Raw genomic sequence first — 22653 nt, forward strand, 5'->3', positions numbered from 1 at the left:
CTTTAAAAGGAAGGACTGGTTGGATCTCCTTGCAGTTCAAGGGACTTTCTAGAGTTTTCTTCAATACCACAGTTCAGATGCATCAATTCTTCAGCACTCTCTCACATCCATATGTGATGACTGGAAAAACTATAGCCTGGACTAGACGGACCTTTGTTGACAAAGTAATGTCTCTGCTTTTTAATATGCTGTCTAGGTTGGTCATAACTTTCCTTCCAAGGAGTAAGCGTCTTTTAATTTCATGGCTGCAGTCACCATCTGTAGTGATTTTGGAACCAAAAAAAGTAAAGTCAGCCACTGTTTCCACTGTTTCCCCATCTATTTGCCATGAAGTGATGGGACCACATGCCATGATCTTAGTTTTCTGAATGTTGAGCTTTAAGCCAACTTTTTCATTCTCCTCTTTCACTTTCAAGAGGCTCTTTAGTTCCTCTTCACTTTCTGCCATTAGGGTGGTGTCATCTGCATATCTGAGGTTATTGATATTTCTCCTGGCAATCTTGATTCCAGCTTGTGCTTCTTCTAGCCCAGTGTTTCTCATGATGTACTCTGCATATAAGTTAAATAAGCAGGATGACAATATACAGCTTTGACATACTCCTTTTCCTATTTGGAACCAGTCTGTTGTTCCATGTCCAGTTCTAACTGTTGCTTCCTGATCTGCATACAGGAGCAGAAGATATTAAGAAGAGGTGGCAAGAATGCACAGAAGAACTGTACAAAAAAGAGCTTCATGACACAGATAATCCCGATGCTGTGATCACTCACCTAGAGCCAGACATCCTGGAATGTGAAGTCAAGTGGGCCTTAGGAAGCATCATTATGAACAAATCTAGTGGACATGATGGAATTCCAGTTGAGCTTTCAAAATCCTAAAAGATGATGCTATGAAAGTGCTGCACTCAATATGTCAGCAAATCTGGAAAACTCAGCAGTGGCCACAGGATTGGGAAAGGTCGGCTTTCATTCCAATCCCAAAGAAAGGCAATGCCAAAGAATGCTCAAACTACCACACAAGTTTACTCATCTCATACACTAACTAGTAAAGTAATTAGCTATAGGAAAACTGCAAATTGTTTCATTTTAAAATATATTAAAAATAATGCTCATGATAAGATGAGTAAAAAATGGGAAAATACCTGTAACAGATTTGATAGGCTAAGACCTAATGTCAATAATTTACAAGCAGCTATCACAATTTGACAAAAAATATAGAAAAGAGGAAAGTGTAAAAGATGCTTTACAATATTGTAAATTGAAATGAAAACAGACATGAAAGAGACATTACAGTTCACTAGTTGTCAGGGAGTGAAAATTAGTGTAATACTGAGATGTCTTGTTATTCCTAGCAAAGTCAAATTTAAAGGAAAGCTAAACATATACACACTGCAGATACAAATGTGAGGTTTAAAATATTTGCGGAAATTATCTGGCAACTATTACTGAGATTAAATACAGTATATCCTTGATGCAGATTTTCTACCAGCCTACAGAATCTATATGACAGAAATCAAAGCAATATTAACTAAGGTTATATGTACATGGATTTTATTCTATTATTGCTCATGGTGGCATTTTTACAGTGGAAAATTAAATAATATTATATGTACATGAAGGAATAAAATACAGCCACTAACAAAGTGAACTTTATTTATACACATAATCTAGCATCTTTCTATCAAGTCATGGTTTTCTTAATGTTTTTTAGTTACATATATGACTACAGAAACAGCTCAGTATCTGGAGATCGATAAGCCTTGTAATCTGACATACTCAGAAATAAAAGTAAATGATATTTACAGGTCATAGTGGGTGGCAAATGAGGAAAATATAGAAGGACATCATATTGTTAACATGGATAAACTCGATGCAAGTGAGCTGATGTGGGGGAAAGGTGAGGAGATTGGAAAGGGTGAGGCCAAAAAGAAAACATGAAAAAGGCTGTATATAATAAAACAAAGAAATAATCACACACCTATGTATGTACATATGCATTTATTCATGACTATATATTTGCTATGTCAGCAAATCTGGAAAACTCAGCACTGGCCACAGGAATGGAAAAGGGCAATTTTCATTCCAATCCCAAAGAAGGGCAATGCCAAAGAATATTCAAACTACCACATGATTGTACTCATTTCACATGCTAGCAAGGTAATGCTCAAAATCCTTCAAGCTAGGCTTCAACAGTATGTGAACTGAGAACTTCCAATATACAAGCTGAATTTAGGAAAGGCAGGAACCAGAGATCAAATTGCCAACATCCGTTGGATCATAGAAAAAGCAAGAAAATTCCAGAAAAACATCTCCTGCATTATTGACTATGCTAAAGCCTTTGATTGTGTAGACCACAACAAACTGTGGAAAATTCTTAAAGAGATGGGAATACTAGATCATCTTACATGCCTCCTGAGAAACCTGTATGCAGGACAAGAAGCAATAGTTAGAACCAGACTTGAAACAATGGACTGGTTCAAAACTGGGAAAGGAGTACATGATGGCTGTATATTGTCACCCTGCTTATTTAACTTATATGCAGAGTACATCATGAGAGATGCTGGGCTGGATGAGTCACAAGCTCAAATCAAGATTTCTGGGAGTAATATCAACAACCTCAGATATGCAGATGACACAACCCTTATGGCAGAAAGAGAAGAGGAATTAAAGAGCCTCTTGCTGTAGGTGAAATAGAGGAGTGAGGAGCCTTGCCTAAAACTCGACATTCAAAAAGCTAAGATCAATGCACCCAGTCCTATTACTTAATGGCAAATACATGGGGAAACAATAGAAACAGTTACAGGCTTTACTTTCTTGGGCTCCAAAATTACTGCTGACAGTGACTGGAGCCATGAAATTAAAGGATGCTTAAAGGCAAAATGACAGGATACTGAAAGAGCAATTCTGCAGGTTGGTAGGTGCCCAATATGCTACTGGAGATCAGTGGAGAAATAACTCCAGAAAGAATCACGGGAGGGAGCCAAAGCAAAAACAATACCCAGTTGAGGATGTGACTGGTGATAGAAGCCAGGTCCAATGCTGTAAAGAGCAATATTGGATAGGAACCTGGAATGTTAGGTCCATGAATCAAGGCAAATTGGAAGTGGTCAAACAGGAGATGGCAAGAGTGAACGTCAACATTCTAGGAGTCAGCGAACTAAAATGTACTGGAATGGGTGAATTTAACTCAGATGAATATTATATCTACTACTGTGGGCAGGAATCCCTTAGAAGAAATGGAGTAGCCATCATGGTCAACAAAAGAGCCCGAAATGCAGTACATGGATGCAATCTCAAAAACGACAGAATGATCTCTGTTCGTTTCCAAGGCAAACCATTCAATATCATGGTAATCCAAGTCTATGGCCCAACCAGTAATGCTGAAGAAGCTGAAGTTGAATGGTTCTATGAACACCTACAAGACCTTTTAGAACTAACATCCAAAAAAGATGTCCTTTTCATTATAGGGGACTGCAATGCAAAAGTAGGAAGTCAAGAAACACCTGGAGTAACAGGCAAATTTGGCCTTGGAATACGGAATGAAGCAGGGCAAAGGCTGATAGAGTTTTGCCAAGAGAATGCACTGGTCATAGCCAACACCCTCTTCCAACAACACAAGAGAAGACTCTACACATGGACATCACCAGATGGCCAACACCGAAATCAGATTGATTATATTCTTTGCAGCCAAAGATGGAGAAGCTCTATACAGTCAGCAAAAACAAGACCAGAAGCTGTCTGTGGCTCAGATCATGATCTCCTTATTGCCAAATTCAGACTTAAATTGAAGAAAGTAGGGAAAACCACTAGACCATTCAGGTATGACCTAAATCAAATCCCTTATGATTATACAGTAGAAGTGAGAAATAGATTTAAGAGACTAGATCTGATAGACAGAGTGCCTGATGAACTATGGACTGAGGTTTGTGACATTGTACAGGAGACAGGGATCAAGACCATCCCCATGGAAAAGAAATGCAGAAAAGCAGAATGGCTGTCTGGGGAGGCCTTACAAATAGCTGTAAAAAGAAGAGAAGCGAAAAGCAAAGGAGCCAAGGTAAGATATAAGCATCTGAATGCAGATTTCCAAGGAATAGCAAGAAGAGATAAGAAAGCTTTCCTCAGCGATCAATGCAAAGAAATAGAGGAAAACAAAAGAATGGGAAAGACTAGAGATCTCTTCAAGAAAATTAGAGATACCAAGTGAACATTTCATGCAAACATGGGCTCGATAAAGGACAGAAATGGTATGGACCTAACAGAAGCAGAAGATATTAAGAAGAGATGGCAAGGATACACAGAAGAACTGTACAAAAAAGATCTTCACGACCCAGATAATCACGATGGTGTGATCACTGACCTAGAGCCAGACATCCTGGAATGTGAAGTCCAGTGGGTCTTAGGAAGCATCACTATGAACAAAGCTAGTGGAGGTGATGGAATTCCAGTGGAGCTATTTCAAATCCTGAAAGTTGATGCTGTGAAAGTGCTACACTCAATATGCCAGCAAATTTGGAAAACTCAGCAGTGGCCACAGGACTGGAAAAGGTCCGTTTTCATTCCAATCCCAAAGAAAGGCAATGCCAAAGAATGCTCAAACTACCGAACAATTGCACTCATCTCACACGCTAGTAAAGTAATGCTCAAAAGTCTCCAAGCCAGGCTTCAGCAGTATGTGAACTATGAACTTCCAGATGTTCAAGCTGGTTTTAGAAAAGGCAGAGGAACAAGAGATCAAATTGCCAACATCCACTGGATCATGGAAAAAGCAGGAGAGTTTCATAAAAACATCTATTGCTTTATTGACTATGCCAATCCTTTGACTGTGTGGATCACAATAAACTGTGGAAAATTCTTTAAGAAATGGGAATACCAGAACACCTGACCTACTTCTTGAGAAACCTATATGCAGGTCAGGAAGCTACAGTTAGAACTGGACATGGAACAACCGACTGGTTCTAAATAGGAAAAGGAGTACGTCAAGGCTGTATATTGTCACCCTGCTTATTTAAATTATATGCAGTGTACATCATGAGAAACGTTGGGCTGGAAGAAGCACAAGCTGGAATCAAGATTGCCGGGAAAAATATCAATAACCTCAGATATGCAGATGACACCACCCTTATGTCAGAAAGTGAAGAGGAGCTAAAAATCCTGTTGATGAAAGTAAAAAAGGAGAGTGAAAAAGTTGGCTTAAAGCTCAACATCAGAAAACTAAGATTATGGCATCTAGTCCCATCACTTCATGGGAAGTAGATGGGGAAACAGTGGAAACAGTGTCAGACTTTATTTTTTGGGGCTCCAAAATCACTGCAGATGTTGATTGCAGCTATGAAATTAAAAGACGCTTACTCCTTGGAAGGAAAACTATGACCAAACTAGATAGCATATTGAAAAGCAGAGACATTACTTTGCCAACAAAGGTCCGTCTAGTCAAGGCTTTGGTTTTTCCAGTAGTCATGTATGGATGTGAGAGTTGGACTGTGAAGAAAGCTGAGCACTGAAGATGATGCTTTTGAACTGTGGTATTGGAGAAGACTCTTTGAGAGTCCCTTGGACTGCAAGGAGATCCAACCAGTCCATTCTAAAAGAGATCAGTCCTGGGTGTTCTTTGGAAGGAATGATGCTGAAGCTGAAACTCCAGTACTTTGGCCACCTCATGCGAAGAGTTGACTCATTGGAAAAGACTCTGATGCTGGGAGGGATTGGGGGCAGGAGGAGAAGGGGATGACAGAGGTTGAGATGGTTGGATGGCATCACCGACTCGATAGAGGTGAGTTTGAGTGAACTCTGGGAGATGGTGATGGACAGGGAGGCCTGATGTGCTGCAATTCACGGGGCTGCAAAGAGTCCGACACGAGTGAGCAACTGAACTGAACTGAACTAGTCCTTGAAAGAAAGGCTATGCAAACCTAGACAGCATATTAAAAGGCAGACACATGACTTGCCAACAAACGTCTGTATACTCAAAGCTGTGGTTTTCCTAGGAGTCATGTACGGATATGAGAGTTGGACCATAGAGAAGGCTAAGCATCTAAGAATTGATGCTTTTGAATTTTGCTGCTGGAGAAGACTCATCCCAAGGGATGAAATAAAATATTTTTTTCCCCCCAGAATCACCAACAATTTCCCACCAAGTCTCATTCACTCTTTTTAGGTCACATGCTAAGTTGGCAGCTGATCATTGCAGCCAAGAGAACTCTCATTATGCTAAGCTTGGGTCATGTGCTCCTCACCAAAGTCAGAGGATTGATTTAATTTGAACCACATGGACTAAGAACACAGCAACTTGAATTTGCAAATTTTCATCCATGAAAAAATGGAAAATATAGCTGTATGGCTGACTATAGTCAATTACCACTACTATGAATTCTGAAATTCTAAAACTGGCTACCATTTACTGTGAGCTTTTGAAAGAAAATAAGATAGGGAAAGATGTATCTGTATACGACTTGGGCTCTATCTGTAGTAAAGGAACACTCAACTTCTGAACATTGAATAGTAATTGACTAAACCTTTACATAAGAGCATTTTCTGCTTTGAAACAATGAATATGAAGGTAAATACATTGTCAGATTCTTTTCTGGTTTTGCTTTTAAAAATAATTTCACTTTTACAAAACTGGATCATTTAGTCTGGGAAGAATAAAATCTGTTCACCTTTGTGCTTTTTGCTTCATTTTGACTGTCTTCACTGGTTTTCTTTATTAACTGCTTTCAGGAACATTCAAGGGGAAACTAGATAGCTTTCTGCTCATTCATCAAAATGTTAAGGAACTTTTCTTTTTGTTACACGTAAAGGAAATTTGTAAGGAAAAAGTAAGGATTATAGGATGGAAGGACAATAAGATAGCATTATAACTGAAACCACTCTTGTGATCTGAAGCTTTTGTTTTTTCTTAATAAGGCTTTCAAACCTCTTTTCAATTAAACTAGCATTTAACAGAAGAAGAATTTCCAATGTAAAAGGATTATTTTCAAATTCATCCATTGCAAAGATATACTGGTAAGATATTAGCACTCACCACAGAGGTGGCATCCCAATTTTTATCTGAAGGCAATTATTGATTCTGTTTATTTTGTTAAGGTTATTTTTGCTCTTATTTAATTGCATTTTAAAATATTACTCATCCTTATAAAAATCTAAAGGTTTACAAAGATATTAAAGACTACTAATTTTAGTTTTTAAATACACTGTTGTCCAGGTCTTACGAAATGTGTTCAAATTGTAGGGGAGCCAAAATATCTTGGGTGACAACTAAAATTCATAAAATGGATGTAATCAAGTTGGTAATTCTAAGCTAAAGCTTTGATTATTTAGAACACTTAGAAAATGAGACTTCTCAAATTAAAAAAAAAATTTTTTTTGAGGAGTGGAGTAGTGATACTTAAGTTGTACGATTTATTTATTTATTTTAGCTCTTTTGAGAAGAATCTTTTCCACTTCATCTCTACTGTAAGCAGTGAATATTGGTCATAATTTATCTGTTTTCTTATTGTTAGGTAGAAAGTTAGTCATGAGCAAGGAGGCCAGGCCTGGCTGAAAGGGATGCCAGTTCAGTTCAGTTCAATTCAGTTGCTCAGTCATGTCCGACTCTTAGCGACCCCAGGAATCACAGCATGCCAGGCCTCCCTGTCCATCACAAACTCCTGGACTTCACTCAGACTCAAGTCCTTCGCATCAGTGATGCCATCCAGCCATCTGATCCTCTGTTGTCACCTTCTCTTCCTGCCCCCAATCCCTCCCAGCACCAGAGTCTTTTCCAATGAGTCAACTCTTCGCATGAGGTGGCCAAAGTACTGGAGTTTCAGCTTCAGCATCATTCCTTCCAAAGAACACCCAGGGCTGATCTCCTTCAGAATGGACTCGTTGGATCTTCTTGCAGTCCAAGGTACTCTCAAAGAGTCTTCTCCAATACCACAGTTCAAAAGCATGAATTTTCGGTGCTCAGCCTTCTTCACAGTCCAACTCTCACATCCATACATGACCACAGGAAAAACCATAGCCTTGACTAGACGGACCATTGTTAGCAAAGTAATGTCTCTGCTTTTGAATATGCTATCTAGGCTGGTCATAACTTTTCTTCCAAGAAGTAAGCGTCTTTTAATTTCATGGCTGCAGTCACCATCTGCAGTGATTTTGGAGCCCCAAAAAATAAAGTCTGACACTGTTTCCACTGTTTCCACTGTTTCCCCATCTATTTCCCATGAAGTGATGGGAATGGATGCCATGATCTTAGTTTTCTGAATGTTGAGCTTTAAGCCAACTTTTTCACTCTCCTCTTTCACTTTCATCAAGAGGCTTTTTAGTTCCTCTTCACTTTCTGCCATAAGGGTGGTGTCATCTGCATATCTGAGGTTATTGAGATTTCTCCCGGCAATCTTGATTCCAGCTTGTGTTTCTTCCAGTCCAGCGTTTCTCATGATGTACTCTGCATACAAGTTAAATAAGCAGGGTGACAATATACAACCTTGATGTACTCCTTTTCCTATTTGGAACCAGTCTGTTGTTCCATGTCCAGTTCTAACTGTTTCTTCCTGACCTGCATACAGATTTCTCAAGAGGCAGATCAGGTGTTCTGGCATTCCCATCTCTTGAAGAATTTTCCACAGTTTATTGTGATCCACACAGTCAAAGGCTTTGGCATAGTCCATAAGGCAGAAATAGATGTTTTTATGGAACTCTCTTGCTTTTTCCATGATCCAGCAGATGTTGGCAATTTGATCTCTTGTTCCTCTGCCTTTTCTAAAACCAGCTTGAACATCGGGAAGTTCACGGTTCACGTATTGCTGAAGTCTGGCTTGGAGAGTTTTGAGCATTTCTTAACTAGCATGTGAGATGAGTGCAATTGTGCAGTAGTTTGAGCATTCTTTGGCATTGCCTTTCTTTGGGATTGGAATGAAAACGGACCTTTTTCCAGTCCTGTGGCCACTGCTGAGTTTTCCAAATTTGCTGGCATATTGAGTGCAGCACTTTCACAGCATCAACTTTCAGGATTTGAAATAGCTCCACTGGAATTCCATCACCTCCACTAGCTTTGTTCGTAGTGAAGCTTTCTAAGGCCCACTGGACTTCACATTCCAGGATGTCTGGCTCTAGGTCAGTGATCACACCATCGTGATTATCTGGGTCGTGAAGATCTTTTTTGTACAGTTCTTCTGTGTATCCTTGCCATCTCTTCTTAATATCTTCTGCTTCTGTTAGGTCCATACCATTTCTGTCCTTTATCGAGCCCATGTTTGCATGAAATGTTCACTTGGTATCTCTAATTTTCTTGAAGAGATCTCTAGTCTTTCCCATTCTTTTGTTTTCCTCTATTTCTTTGCATTGATCACTGAAGAAGGCTTTCTTATCTCTTCTTGCTATTCTTTGGAACTCTGCATTCAGATGCTTATATTTTTCCTTTTCTCCTTTGCTTTTCGCTTCTCTTCTTTTCACAGCTATTTGTAAGGCCTCCCCAGACAGCCATTCTGCTTTTCTGCATTGCTTTTCCATGGGATGGTCTCGATCCCTGTCTCCTGTACAATGTCACAAACCTCAGTCCATAGTTCATCAGGCACTGTATCTATCATATCTAGGCCCTTAAATCTATTTCTCACTTCCACTGTATAATCATAAGGGATTTGATTTAGGTCATACCTGAATGGTCTAGTGGTTTTCCCTACTTTCTTCAATTTAAGTCTGAATTTGGCAATAAGGAGATCATGATCTGAGCCACAGTCAGCTCCTGGTCTTGTTTTTGCTGACTGTATAGAGCTTCTCCATCTTTGGCTGCAAAGAACATAATCAATCTGATTTTGGTGTTGACCATCTGGTGATGTCCATGTGTAGAGTCTTCTCTTGTGTTGTTGGAAGAGGGTGTTTGCTATGACCAGTGCATTTTCTTGGCAAAACTCCATTAGTCTTTGCCCTGCTTCATTCCGTATTCCAAGGCCAAATTTGCCTGTTACTCCAGGTGTTTCTTGACTTCCTTCTTTTGCATTGCAGTCCCCTATAATGAAAAGGACATCTTTTTTGGATGTTAGTTCTAAAAGGTCTTGTAGGTGTTCATAGAACCATTCAACTTCAGCTTCCTCTGTGTTACTGGTTGGGGCATAGACTTGGATTACTGTGATATTGAATGGTTTGCCTTGGAAACGAACAGAGATCATTCTGTCGTTTTTGAGATTGCATCCAAGTACTGCATTTCGGACTCTTTTGTTGACCATGATGGCTACTCCATTTCTGCTGAGGGATTCCTGCCCGCAGTAGTAGATATAATGGTCATCTGAGTTAAATTCACCCATTGCAGTCCATTTGAGTTCGCTGATTCCTAGAATGTTGACGTTCACTCTTGCCATCTCTTGTTTGACCACTTCCAATTTGCCTTGATTCATGGACCTGACATTCCAGGTTCCTATGCAATATTGCTCTTTACAGCATCAGATCTTGCTTCTATCACCAGTCACATCCACAGCTGGGTATTCTTTTTGCTTTGGCTCCATCCCTTCATTCTTTTTGGAGTTATTTCTCCACTGATCTCCAGTAGCATATTGGGCACCTACTCACCTGGGGAGTTCCTTTTTCATTATCCTATCATTTTGCCTTTTCATACTGTTAATGGGGTTCTCAAGGCAAGAATACTGAAGTGGTTTGCCATTCCCTTCTCCAGTGGACCACATTCTGTTAGATCTCTCCACCGTGACCTGCCCATCTTGGGTTGCCCCAGCTGATCTCTAACGCATCCTAGACACACCCAGGAGAGCTTACAGATATGCTACAAAATAACCACAGAGAGTTTACTAACTCCTGCACATGAGCTGTAGACAGACAATGGATACAAAATAACCACAGCGGTTTCTCAAAGTAACCTAAGCAGCAAGGAGACCATTAAGGATTTATAAATATTCTACATCTGATTATAACAGACTGAATTATGGAAAGACATAAACACAGTCTGCTGTTATATAACTTGCAAATGTCAATCAGCCTTGAGTGTATGCCCATTTGCCTTCCCTTTCATTGATTGGTGGTGGGTATAAGTCCTATTTTGCACAGGGCATAACCAGAAGGAGGAGACTGGAAATATAAAAAGGGGGGATGCCAACAAGGAAAAACAAGCCTCTTTTAAGGTTGGCCTGCTCTCATATTTTGGAAGTGTTTGTCTAATAAAATTTCTGTCTGCTTGAGCTAAACTAAGCTATAACTTGCCTATTTTAAACACTTTAGTCCATCATTCCAAATTTTTATTGTGATGAGGTAAGAACTGAGGGAGAAAAATAAACTGACCTGACATTATGATTCTTGTTGCTGTTCAGTTGCTCAGTCATGTCTGACTCTTTGTGATCCCATAGACTGCAGCATGCCAGGCTTCCCTGTTCTTTACTGTCTCCTGGAGCTTGCTCAAACTCAAGTCTATTGAGTCAGTAATGCCATCCTACCATCTCATCCTAGATAAGGATGAGATCATCCCTCATCCCTCATCCTTCGTCCATTTCTCCTTCTGCCTTAAGTCTTTCCCAGCATCAGGGTCTTTTCCAATGTATTGGCTCTTTGAATCAGGTGGCCAAAGTATTGGAGTTTCAGCTTTAGTATCTGTCCTTTCAGTGAATATTCAGGATTCATTTCCTTTAGGATTGACTGGTTTGATCTCCTAGCAGTCCAAGGAACTCTTGAGAGTTTTCTCGAACACATCTCCCTTTTTGAGTACTTGACATTTCTAAATGTATTTAAGTTTTGCCTTAGAAGTTTTTTGTGTATATGTAAATTTCTTATAAATTTAATATCCAATTGGGGATTGGCTAACTTATTTAATATTTTAAGTATATTTTATAAACATATATTGAAAACATTTGATATATTGAACACTGTTTTGGGGAGGGTAACTTTGATTTTAATAGTGATATAAAATGAAAATATCCAATGAAACCATTTTATAAAGCTGTATTGGAGTAGAGCTTTTATAAAGCTCTATTTAGATGTCTATTACACTTCTCTTTCAAAAAAAAAATTAAATTTCTGAACAAGGAAGATTTACTTTTGTAGGTAGAGACCTTGCTTCTTCATGACCTTTAGTACTTCTTATATATTTCATTTCATTTAATCTATATTTTAGTAAGGTGGATATTAAAATTATTGCTTTAGAGAAGAGAAAACAAAGGCTTGATGCTTTTGAACTGTGGTGTTGGAGAAGGCTCTTGAGAGTCCCTTGGACTGCAAGGAGATCCAACCAGTCCATTCTAAAGTAGATCAGTCCTGGGTGTTCTTTGGAAGGAATGATGCTAAAGCTGAAACTCCAGTACTTTGACCACCTCATGCAAAGAGTTGACTCATTGGAAAAGACTCTGATGCTGAGGGGAATTGGGGGCAGGAGGAGAAGGGGAGACAGAAGATGAGATGGCTGGATGGCATCACTGACTCAATGGACATGAGTTTGAGTGAACTCCGGGTGTTGGTGATGGACAGGGAGGCCTGGCTTGCTGTGATTCATGGGATCGCAAGAGTCAGACACGACTGAGCGACTGAACTGAACTGAACTGAATGGTGGAGTCAGGCTCTGAATACAGCTTCTCTGGTTCCAATAATGAAGCTCTTTATCATTTCATTAGAAGTTACCACTTTTTTGTTTTTTTTTTTGGTATTAAATGGGAACTTTTATAATGAGTTGCTGTTTGACATCAATTTTTCAAGAGTGTAAGATAAAAAAGAATCTGTAAAGAAAAGGGCCCTGTAGATGCTTCTGATGCACACACAATATAAACCCGAAGAAAATTATGTCATAGCAAAATGATTGCACATGATTGGGTAAGCATTTATTATACATTATTTTAGGATCGCTTGTACTTCAAAATTCGTATGGAAACGGCATTACTTTGGTGAAAATTAATGCTATACCTCCAAGTTCCAGAATATAAAACCAAAGTCAAAACAGACGTCCAGATAATTAATACTTTAAAGGAGCATGAGAACGGAATTGTTTAGGGTTTTTATTTGCAGTTCCCCGGGCCAATCTCTCAGTTATGATTTTTAGGATCCAATCCCCCCCTCCACCCACCCCCACCCCCACCCCACCAAAGGCGCTGAAGATCTTCCTCTTTTCGATTAGTTTTCCCTGGGAAAAGGTAGGACTCTACACATGCCTAAAATATCTGGGGACTGATGATGGGCATGTAAGAACCAAAAAAGACAATTTAGAGAAGAAAGCAAAATGAAAAAGAAATGCTTCAGGGTCAAAACTGAAGAAAACCCAGCCACTTCGGTTAGAAAATGTGTGCAAACCACGTCCACTGATTGATTTTACCTCTTCCACTCCAGGCACTGCTTGCTGAGTTAGGGTAACTAGGAAACGGAGGTTGCCCCGGTAACGTAGGAAGCGTGGAGGGCGTCAACGCTCAGGGCTCTAGACAGCCCTTCCGGGCCCGCGTGGTGGGAGGGGTGGAGGCTAGACTCTCGCGAGAGCTGTGTGTGTGTTCTACTCTACGTCTTCGCGGTTGGCCTTAGGGCTGCCGCGGCCAGTCAGGGGCAAGGCATCCGGAGCGTTTCAGATGGCTACTCAGCAAGGGACGCCCTCCTCGGCCCTGCGGGTCCTGGAAGAAGCGTTGGGCATGGGCTTGTCGGCTGCCGGGGACACCGCGGAGGCGGTGGCTGCTGAGGGTGCCTACTACCTGGAGCGTATCCTTCGAGTGTAGGCGCGGCACCCAGACTCTGGCCGCGGTAACGGGTGTTGGGAGCGAGGGCGCCCTTTGAAGCCTGGGGTCCGCCAGCTGGTAGAGGCGCCTGTTGGATCTCACGGTGATCGTTCCGACACCGCGACCCCGGAAACCTGGCCACTGTAATTTTTCGCCTTGTTGTAGTTGTAGGCTGATGTGTTCCTGTTGGAAAAAGTTCATAGTCACCACTCGGTAAACTTTGCAATTTTGTTTAAAGTAGCCCCACAAATTAATCCAAACCCTCCTTTCACTCAGTGGTTTTCTTAAACACAGAATGCCGTGAAAATAAATTCCATAGGGGAGCATCCGGAGGTTAAGGAAAAAACCGCTCCCTTTAGGATTTAACATCAGGATATCCATTCAGATCCTGTAGATGGCCCAGTTGTCCAGTGCTTCTATGATTTGTTTTGGTAGCAGCGACCCACTGGATAGTTTCATTGTGGGCTACTTAATGATGATAACTTTTTACCCCTTTTAGCAACTAAATGGTATCCTGGTGAGCTGACAAGTCTCAGCTATGCTATGAAGAAATCAGATAAGACAGAGATGAGCAGTTATCAATGGAAATAACTAGAAAAATTGAATAGCCACATGTGGATGTGTAGGCTCACTATTTCTTGGGTGAAACTTTTGAGCTCCACTTCTCTAAATTAATGATACGAGAGAGGGGGAGGGTTCGTGAGAAAGATAACTACTCTATTCTTCTGGCAGATAAGAGAGAGATGGGTAATCTGTTTTATTCTTAAAGGTATCAAGGAAACTGCAAAATCTGGTTTTTTGTTGTTCAAGTATAATCCACCTGGATTTAATTCAAGATTTCAGAGATCCAGCAATGATTCATTGTGTAGATTTTTAAACTGATTAACCTGTCCTGACTCAGGCCCAGTACACATCCCTGCTACAAAGAACTTTGAAGAACTTGACTGAAAAGCTCAAAGAAAATATATGTAGTTTTTTCAATGCGGACATGATATTTATAGGAGTGTGTTTGAATAATTTGAAAGCAATTTGAGAGAAAGAAGTGGGTGCTTTAGTGTTTTAAGTGAGGTTTCGTATTCTGTTTTCCTGACCCTTAACAAGCTGTCTTTTCCAGTAATATTCCTTTTTAAATTCAGAAACAATTCAGTGACTCTTTCATAGCTGATTTATGTCTAAAACATGAAATTATTCAATAGCCATGTTAGTGATAACCAGGCATCTTATATCTACCTGCATTAAAATGATTTCTGTCACAGTATTTTGAGTGTTAACATGAGACAAATAGAGTGAAGTAAGTTTTTGCAAACATCTTTATGAAATAAGTCATGAGACTCCAATATAGTAGAACTTTCACTAATGAAAATCTGGTTTACTGAATTTGCATGGAGGTCACTGAGTTGCAACTGCCAACATATTAGACTTTTTCAAGTAATCACATATACAAATATAAGCAACTATAACTTTTTCAGGTCAGTAACTCAGTCATGTCCAACTCTTTGTGACCCTATGAACCACAGGATGCCAGGCCTCCCTCTCCATCACCAACTACTGCTGCTGCTAAGTCACTTCAGTTGTGTCCGACTCTGTGTGACCCCATAGAGGGCAGTCCACTAGGCTCCCCCGTCCCTGGGATTCTTCAGGCAAGAACACTGGAGTGGGTTGCCATTTCCTTCTCCAATGGATGAAAGTGAAAAGTGAAAGTGAAGTTGCTCAGTCGCGTCCGAGTGTTCACGACCGCATGGACTGCAGCGTACCAGGCAGGCTCCTCCGCTCATGGGATTTTTCCAGGCAAGAGTACTGGAGTCTACCCAAACTGGAGTCTACCCAAACCCATGTTCATTGAGTCAGTGATACCATCCAACCATCTCATCCTCTGTCATCCCTTTCTCCTCCTGCCCTCAATCTTTCCCAGAATCAGGGTCTTTTCAAATGAGTCAGCTCTTTGCATCAGGTGGCCAAAGTATTGGAGTTTCAGCTTGAACATGAGTCCTTCCAATGAACACCCAGGACTGATCTCCTTTAGGATGGACTGGTTAGATCTTCTTGCAGTCCAAGGGACTTTCAAGAGTCTTCTCCAACACTGTAGTCAAAAGCATCAATTCTTTGGCACTCAGTTTTCTTTATAGTCCAACTCTCACATCCATGCAGGATGACTGGAAAAACCATAGCCTTGACTAGACGGACCTTTGTTGACAAAGTAATGTCTCTGCTTTTTAATATGCTGTCTAGGTTAGTCATAACTTTCCTTCCAAGGAGTAAGCATCTTTTAATTTCATGGCTGCAGTCACCATCTGCAGTGATTTTGGAGCCCCCCAAAAACAAAGTCTGACACTGATTCCTCATCTATTTCTCAAGTGATGGGACCAGATGCCATGATCTTAGTTTTCTGAATGTTGAGCTTTAAGCCAACTTTTCCACTCTCCTCTTTCACTTTCATCAAGAGGCTCTTTAATTCTTCACTTTCTGCCGTAAGGGTGGTGTCATCTGCATATCTGAGGTTATTGATATTTCTCCCAGCAATCTTGATTCCAGCTTGTGCTTCCTGCAGCCCAGCGTTTCTCATGATGTACTCTGCATATAAGTTAAATAAGCAGGGTGACAATATACAGCCTTGACGTATTCCTTTTCCTATTTGGAACCAGTCTGTTGTTCCATGTCCAGTTCTAACTGTTGCTTCCTGACCTACATGTAGATTTCTCAAGAGGCAGGCCAGGTGGTCTGGTATTCCCATCTCTTGAAGAATTTTCCACAGTTTATTGTGATCCACACAGTCAAAGGCTTTGGCATAGTCAATAAAGCAGAAATAGATGTTTTTCTGGAACTCTCTTGCTTTTTCCATGATCCAGCAGATGTTGGCAATTTGATCTCTGGTTCCTCTGCCTTTTCTAAATCCAGCTTGAACATCTGGAAGTTCACGCACTGCTGAAGCCTGGCTTGGAGAATTTTGAGCATTACTTTACTAGCGTGTGAAATGAGTGCAATTGTGGGGTAGTTTGAGCATTCTTTGGCATTGCCTTTCTTTGGGATTGGAATGAAAACGGACCTTTTCCAGTCCTGTGGCCACTGCTGAGTTTTCCAAATTTGCTGATGTATTAATTGCAACATTTTCACAGCATCATCTTTTAGGATTTGAAATAGCTCAACTGGAATTCCATCACCTCTACTAGCTTTGTTCGTAATGATACTTCTTAAGGCCCACTTGACTTCACATTCCAAGATGTCTGGCTCTAGGTGAGTGTGAGTGATCACACCACTGTGATTATCTGAGTCGTGAAGATCTTTTTTGTATAGTTCTGTGTATTCTTGCCACCTCTTCTTAATATCTTCTGCTTCTGTTAGGTGCATACCATTTCTGTCCTTTATGGAGCCCATCTTTGCATGAAATGTTCCCTTGGTATCTCTAATGTTCTTGAAGAGATCTCTAGTCTTCCCCATTCTATTTTTTCCCTCTGTTTCTTTGCATTGATCGCTGAGGAAGGCTTTCTTATCTCTCCTTGCTATTCTTTGAGACTCTGCATTCAGATGGGTATATCTTTCCTTTTCTCCTTTGCTTTTTGCTTCTCTTCTTTTCAAAGCTATTTGTAAGGCCTCTTCAGACAGCCATTTTTCTTTTCTGCATTTCTTTTCCATGGGGATGGTCTTGATTCCTGTCTCCTGTACAATGTCATGAACCTCTGTCCATAGTTCTTCAGGCACTCTCTCTGATCTGGTCCCTTAAATCTATTTCTCACTTCCACTGTATGGTCATAATGGATTTGACTTATGTCATACGTGAATGGTGTAGTGGTTTTCCCCACTTTCTTCAATTTAAGTCTGAATTTGGCACTAAGGAGTTCATGATCTGAGCCACAGTCAGCTCCTGGTTTTGTTTTTGCTGACTGTATAGAGCTTCTCCATCTTTGCCTGTAAAGAATATAATCAGTCTGATTTTGGTGTTGACCATCTGGTGATGTCCATGTGTAGTCCCTTCTCTTGCGTTGTTGGAAGAGGGTGTTTGCTGTGACCAGTGTGTTCTCTTGGCAGAACTTTATTAGCCTTTGCCCTGCTTTATTCTGTACTCCAAGGCCAAATTTGCCTGTTACTCCAGGTGTTTTTTGACTTCCTACTTTTGCATTTCAGTCCCCTATAATCAAAAGGAAATTTTGGGTGGTGTTAGTTCTAGAAGGTCTTGTAGGTCTTCATAGAAGCACTCAACTTCAGCTTTTTCAGCATTACTGGTTGGGGCATAGGCTTGGATTACTATGATGTTGAATGGTTTGCCTTGGAAATGAATAGAGATCATTCTTTCATTTTTGAGATTGCATCCGAGTACTGCATTTTGGACTCTCTTGTTGACTATGATGGCTTTTTAGGATTTTTCTTTTTAATTGAAGTAAAACTGATGTACAATATTATATTAGTTTAGGTGTACAACATAGTGATTCATTATTTTTATACTTTATGAAATAGTTGCCACTGGAAGTCTATTTACTGTTAGTCGCCATACAGAGTTTTGCAATTTTATTGATTATATTCCCTATGCTGTACATTACTACACCATGGCATATTTATATTATAACTGGGAGTTTGTACCTCTTAATTCCTGACATATTTTTCACCAATCTCCACATCTCCCTGATATCTGGCATCCATTAGATTTTTTCTCTCTTGAGACTACTTCTGTTGTGCTTGTTTTTTTATTTTCAATTTTTAGATTCTACATATAATGAAACCATACAGTATTTGTTGTTTATTTAGTATGACACCCTGAGGGTCCATACATGTTGTTTCAAATGGAAAGATTTTAGTTTTCTTATGGCTGAGTAGTATTCCATAGTATTTATGTGTACCACATCTTCTTTATTCATTCATCTGTTGATGGAAACTAGGTTATTTCCATATATTGACTATTGTACATAATGCTGAAATAAACATAGACTGCATATATCTTTTCAAATTAGGGTTTTGTTTTCTTCAGATAAGTACACAGAACTGGAATGTCTGGATCATATATTAGTTCTCTTTAAAAATTTTAAGGAACCTTTGTACTGTTTTCCATAGTAGTTGCACCAATTTACATTCCTGTGAACAGTGCATGAGGGTTCCCTTTTCTTCACATCCTCACCAGCACTTGCTATTTCTTGATTTTTGGTAATAGCTATGCTGACAGGTGTGAGGTGATATCTCACTGTGTTTTTCATTTGTATCTCTCTGATGATTAAAGATTTTGAAACCTTATCATATGTATGTTGGCTATCTAAATATAGTCCTTGAAAAAAAAATGTCTATAGGCCCTTTGCTCACTTTTAATTGGATTATTGACTTTTTTGATGTTGAGTTTTGTGAGTTCTATACTTATTTTGGATGTTAGTTCCTTATCAGGTATATGATTTGCAAATATCGTCTCCCATTCAGTAGATTGTGCTTTCCCTTTTCATTTTATTGTGTTTTTTTTTTTTTTTTTGTTTTGCCAAAGTTTTCTAATTTGATGAGTCTCATTTGTTTATTTTTGCTTTTGTTCCTTTTGCCTGAGGAGATATATCCAAAAAATCACAGAGCATACTACTGCCCATGTTTTCTTCCAGGAGTTTTATGGTTAAGGTTTTATATTTAAGTCTTTGATCCATTTTGAGTTTATTTTTGTATATGGTGAAAGAAAATGGTCCAGTTTCATTCCTTTGCTTATGTCTGTCTAGTTTTCCCAGAACCATTTAAAAGAGGCTGTATTTTCTTCATTGTATAGTTTTGCTTCCTTGATTGAGTGTCCATATAAATATGGGTTTATTTCTGGGCTCTGTATTTTGTTACATTTATATATCTGTTTTGTGACAATTTCTTACATTTTTGATTATTAAAGCTTTTTAGCAGTGTGATAATTCCAACTTTGTTTTTATATATTTAGATTGTTTTGATATTCAGGGTATTTTGTATTTCCTTACAAATTTTAGGGTTATTTTTTACAGATCCTTGAAAAATGTTATTGATGTTTTGATAGGGATTTCATTGGCTCTGTATATTGCTTTGAGTAGTATGAATATTTTAACAATATATATTTTTCCTATCCATGAGCCAAAGATGGAGAAGCTGTATACAGTCAGCAAAAATAAGACTGGGAGGTGACTGTGGCTCAGATCATGAACTTCTTATTGCCAAATTCAGTCTTAAATGGAAGAAAGTAGGGAATGCCACTAGACCATTCAGGTATTACCTAAATCAAATCCCTTATGACTATACAGTGGAAGTGAGACATAGATTCAAGGGATTAGATCTGATAGAGCACCTGAAGAACTATGGACGGAGGTTCGTGACATTGTGCAGGAGGCAGTGATCAAGACACTGAAATGTCTTGCCAAGAAAAAGAAATGAGAAAAGGAAAAATAGTTGTCTGAGGAGGCCTTACAAATAGCTGAGAAAAGAAAAGACATGAAAGCCAAAGGAGAAAAGGAAAGATATACCCATTTGAATGTAGAGTCCCAAAGAAGAGCAAGGAGAGATAAGAAAGACTTCCTAAGTGAACAGTGCACAGAAATAGAGGAAAATAATAGAATGTTAAAGACTAGAGATTTCTTCAAGAAGATTAGAGATATCAAGGGAACATTTCATGAAAAGATGGGCTCGATAAAGGACAGAAATGGCATGGACCTGACAGAAGCAGATATTAAGAAGAGGTGGCGAGAATGCACAGAAAACTATACTGAAAAGATCTTCATGACCCAGATAACCATGATGGTATGATCACTCACCTAGAGCCAGATATCCTGTAATGCAAAGTCAAGTGGGTCTCAGGAAGCATCACTACAAAAAAAGTTAGTGGAGGTGATGGAATTCCAGTTGAGGAATTTCAAATCCTAAAAGATGATGTTGTGAAAGTGCTGCACTCAAAATTCCAGCAAATTTGGAAAGCTCAGCAGTGGCCACAGGACTGGAAAAGGTCAGTTTTCATTCCAATCCCAAAGAAAGGCAATGCCAAAGAATGTTCAACTACCACACGTTAGCACTCATCTCCCATGCTAGCAAAGTAATACGAAAAAATCTCCAAGCCAGACTTCAAAAGCACATGAACTGTGACCTTCTAGATGTTCAAGCTGGATTTAGAAAAGGCAGAGGAACCAGAAATCAAATTGTCAACAACCGTTGGATCATCGAAAAAGCAAGAGGGTTCCAGAAAAAAATATATCTGCTTTATTGAGTAAGCCAAAGCCTTTGACTATGTGGATCACAACAAACTGGAAAATTCATCAAGAGATGGGCATACCAGACCACCTGACCTGCCTCCTGAGAAATCTTTATGCAGGTCAAGAAGCAACATTTAGAACTGGACATGGAACAACAGACTGGTTTCCAAATCAGGAAAGGAGTATGTCAAGGCTGTATATTGTCACCCTGCTTATTTAACTTCTATGCAGAGTACATCATGAGAAATGCTGGACTGGATGAAGCACAACCTGGAATCAAGATTGCCGGGAGAAATATCAATAACCTTATATATGCAGATGACACCACCCTTATGGCAGAAAGTGAAGATGAACTAAAGAGCCTCTTGATGAAAGTGAAAGAGGAGAGTGATAAAGTTGCCTTAAAACTCAGCGTTCAGAAAACGAAGATCATGGCATCCAGTCCCATCACTTCATGGCAAATAGATGGGGAAACAGTGAAAACAGTGGCAGACTTTATTTTTTGAGGCTCCAAAATCACTGGACATGGTGACTGCAGCAATGAAATGAAAATCACTTGCTCCTTGGAAAAAAAGTTATGACTAACCTAGGGCAGTATATTATAAAACAGAGACATTACTTTGTCAAGAATGTTCCATCTAGTCAAAGCTGTGGTTTTTCCAGTAGTCATGTATGGATGTGAGAGTTGGACTATAAAGAAAGGTGAGCACCAAAGAATTGATGTTTTTGAACTGTGGTGTTGTTCTGCATAATTTGAGAGTCTCTCTTGAGAGTCCCTTGGACTGCAAGATCGATCCAACCAGTCCCTCCTAAAGGAATTCTGTCTTGAATATTCATTGGAAAGACCGACACTGAAGCTGAAACTCCAATACTTTGGTCACCTCATGCGAAGAACTGACTTATTTGAAAAGACCCTGATGCTGGGAAAGATTGAAGGTGAAAGAAGAAGAGGATGAGATGGTTGGATGACATCACCGACTCAATGGAAATGAGTTTGAGTAACCCCCAGGAGTTGGTGATGGTGAGGGAAGCCTGGTGTGCTGCAGTCCATGGGGTCGTAACTGAGCAACTGAACTGAACTGAACTGATCCATGAGCATAGTATATTTTTCCATTCTTTTGTGTTGTCTTCAATTTATCATAGGTTTATGTCAAATTTTTCAAATGCTTTTTCTGCATCTATTGAGATCATCATGTGCTTTTTATCTTTTATTTTGTTAATGTAATGTATCACATTGATTGATTTGTCCTTATTGAACTATTCTTGCATTCATGGATAAATCCCAATTGATTATGAGGTATGCTCCCTTTCTGGTTGTTTCTGTAATTTCTTCTTATATTGTCCTTCCTTGTGGTTTGATGATTTTCTTTACTGTTATATTTGAATTCTTTCTTTTTACTTTTAGTATATATAATAGGTTTCTCTTTGTACTTGCAAATCTATGTATACAGCAGTGTATTTAATAGTTGCTTAAGTTTTAAAGTATTATGAAACCACAACCTTTTTACCTCCCCATGTATGTTTTTTATTTAATATTTTATATCTTTTTGCTTTGTGTATTCCTTAACTACTTCTTGCAGTTTTATCTGGTTTTGTGACTTTTGTCTTTAACTTTCATAGCTTTTTAAATGTCTGATCCACTACCTTTGCTATTTATTTGCTTTTACTAGTGACATTTTTCTCTTTTGTATATTTTCTGATATCTTGCTATGACCTACTTTCTACTTAAAGAAATCCCTTTATCATTTCTTATAAAGCAAGTTTAGTAGTGATGAATTCTTACTTTTTGTTGTCTGGCAAATTCTTTGTCTCTCCTCCAGTTCTGAATGATAATA

At 39.3% G+C, this 22653-nt stretch overlaps 1 protein-coding gene across 1 annotated transcript in view; it reads left to right on the plus strand.

The window, feature by feature from the left end:
• The first annotated feature begins 13423 nt into the window (after window positions 1-13423).
• SPAG16 (sperm associated antigen 16) overlaps window positions 13424-22653 on the plus strand; it is a 1086909-nt gene continuing 1077679 nt past the window's right edge. The window contains exon 1 of the mRNA XM_045162106.1: window positions 13424-13647. Within this exon, the coding sequence (XP_045018041.1) occupies window positions 13521-13647 (127 nt within the window). The 5' untranslated portion in view covers window positions 13424-13520. The remainder of the gene's footprint in view (window positions 13648-22653) is intronic.

This window comes from Bubalus bubalis, chromosome 2 (genome assembly GCF_019923935.1).
Source record: "Bubalus bubalis isolate 160015118507 breed Murrah chromosome 2, NDDB_SH_1, whole genome shotgun sequence".
Lineage (NCBI taxonomy): Eukaryota > Metazoa > Chordata > Mammalia > Artiodactyla > Bovidae > Bubalus > Bubalus bubalis.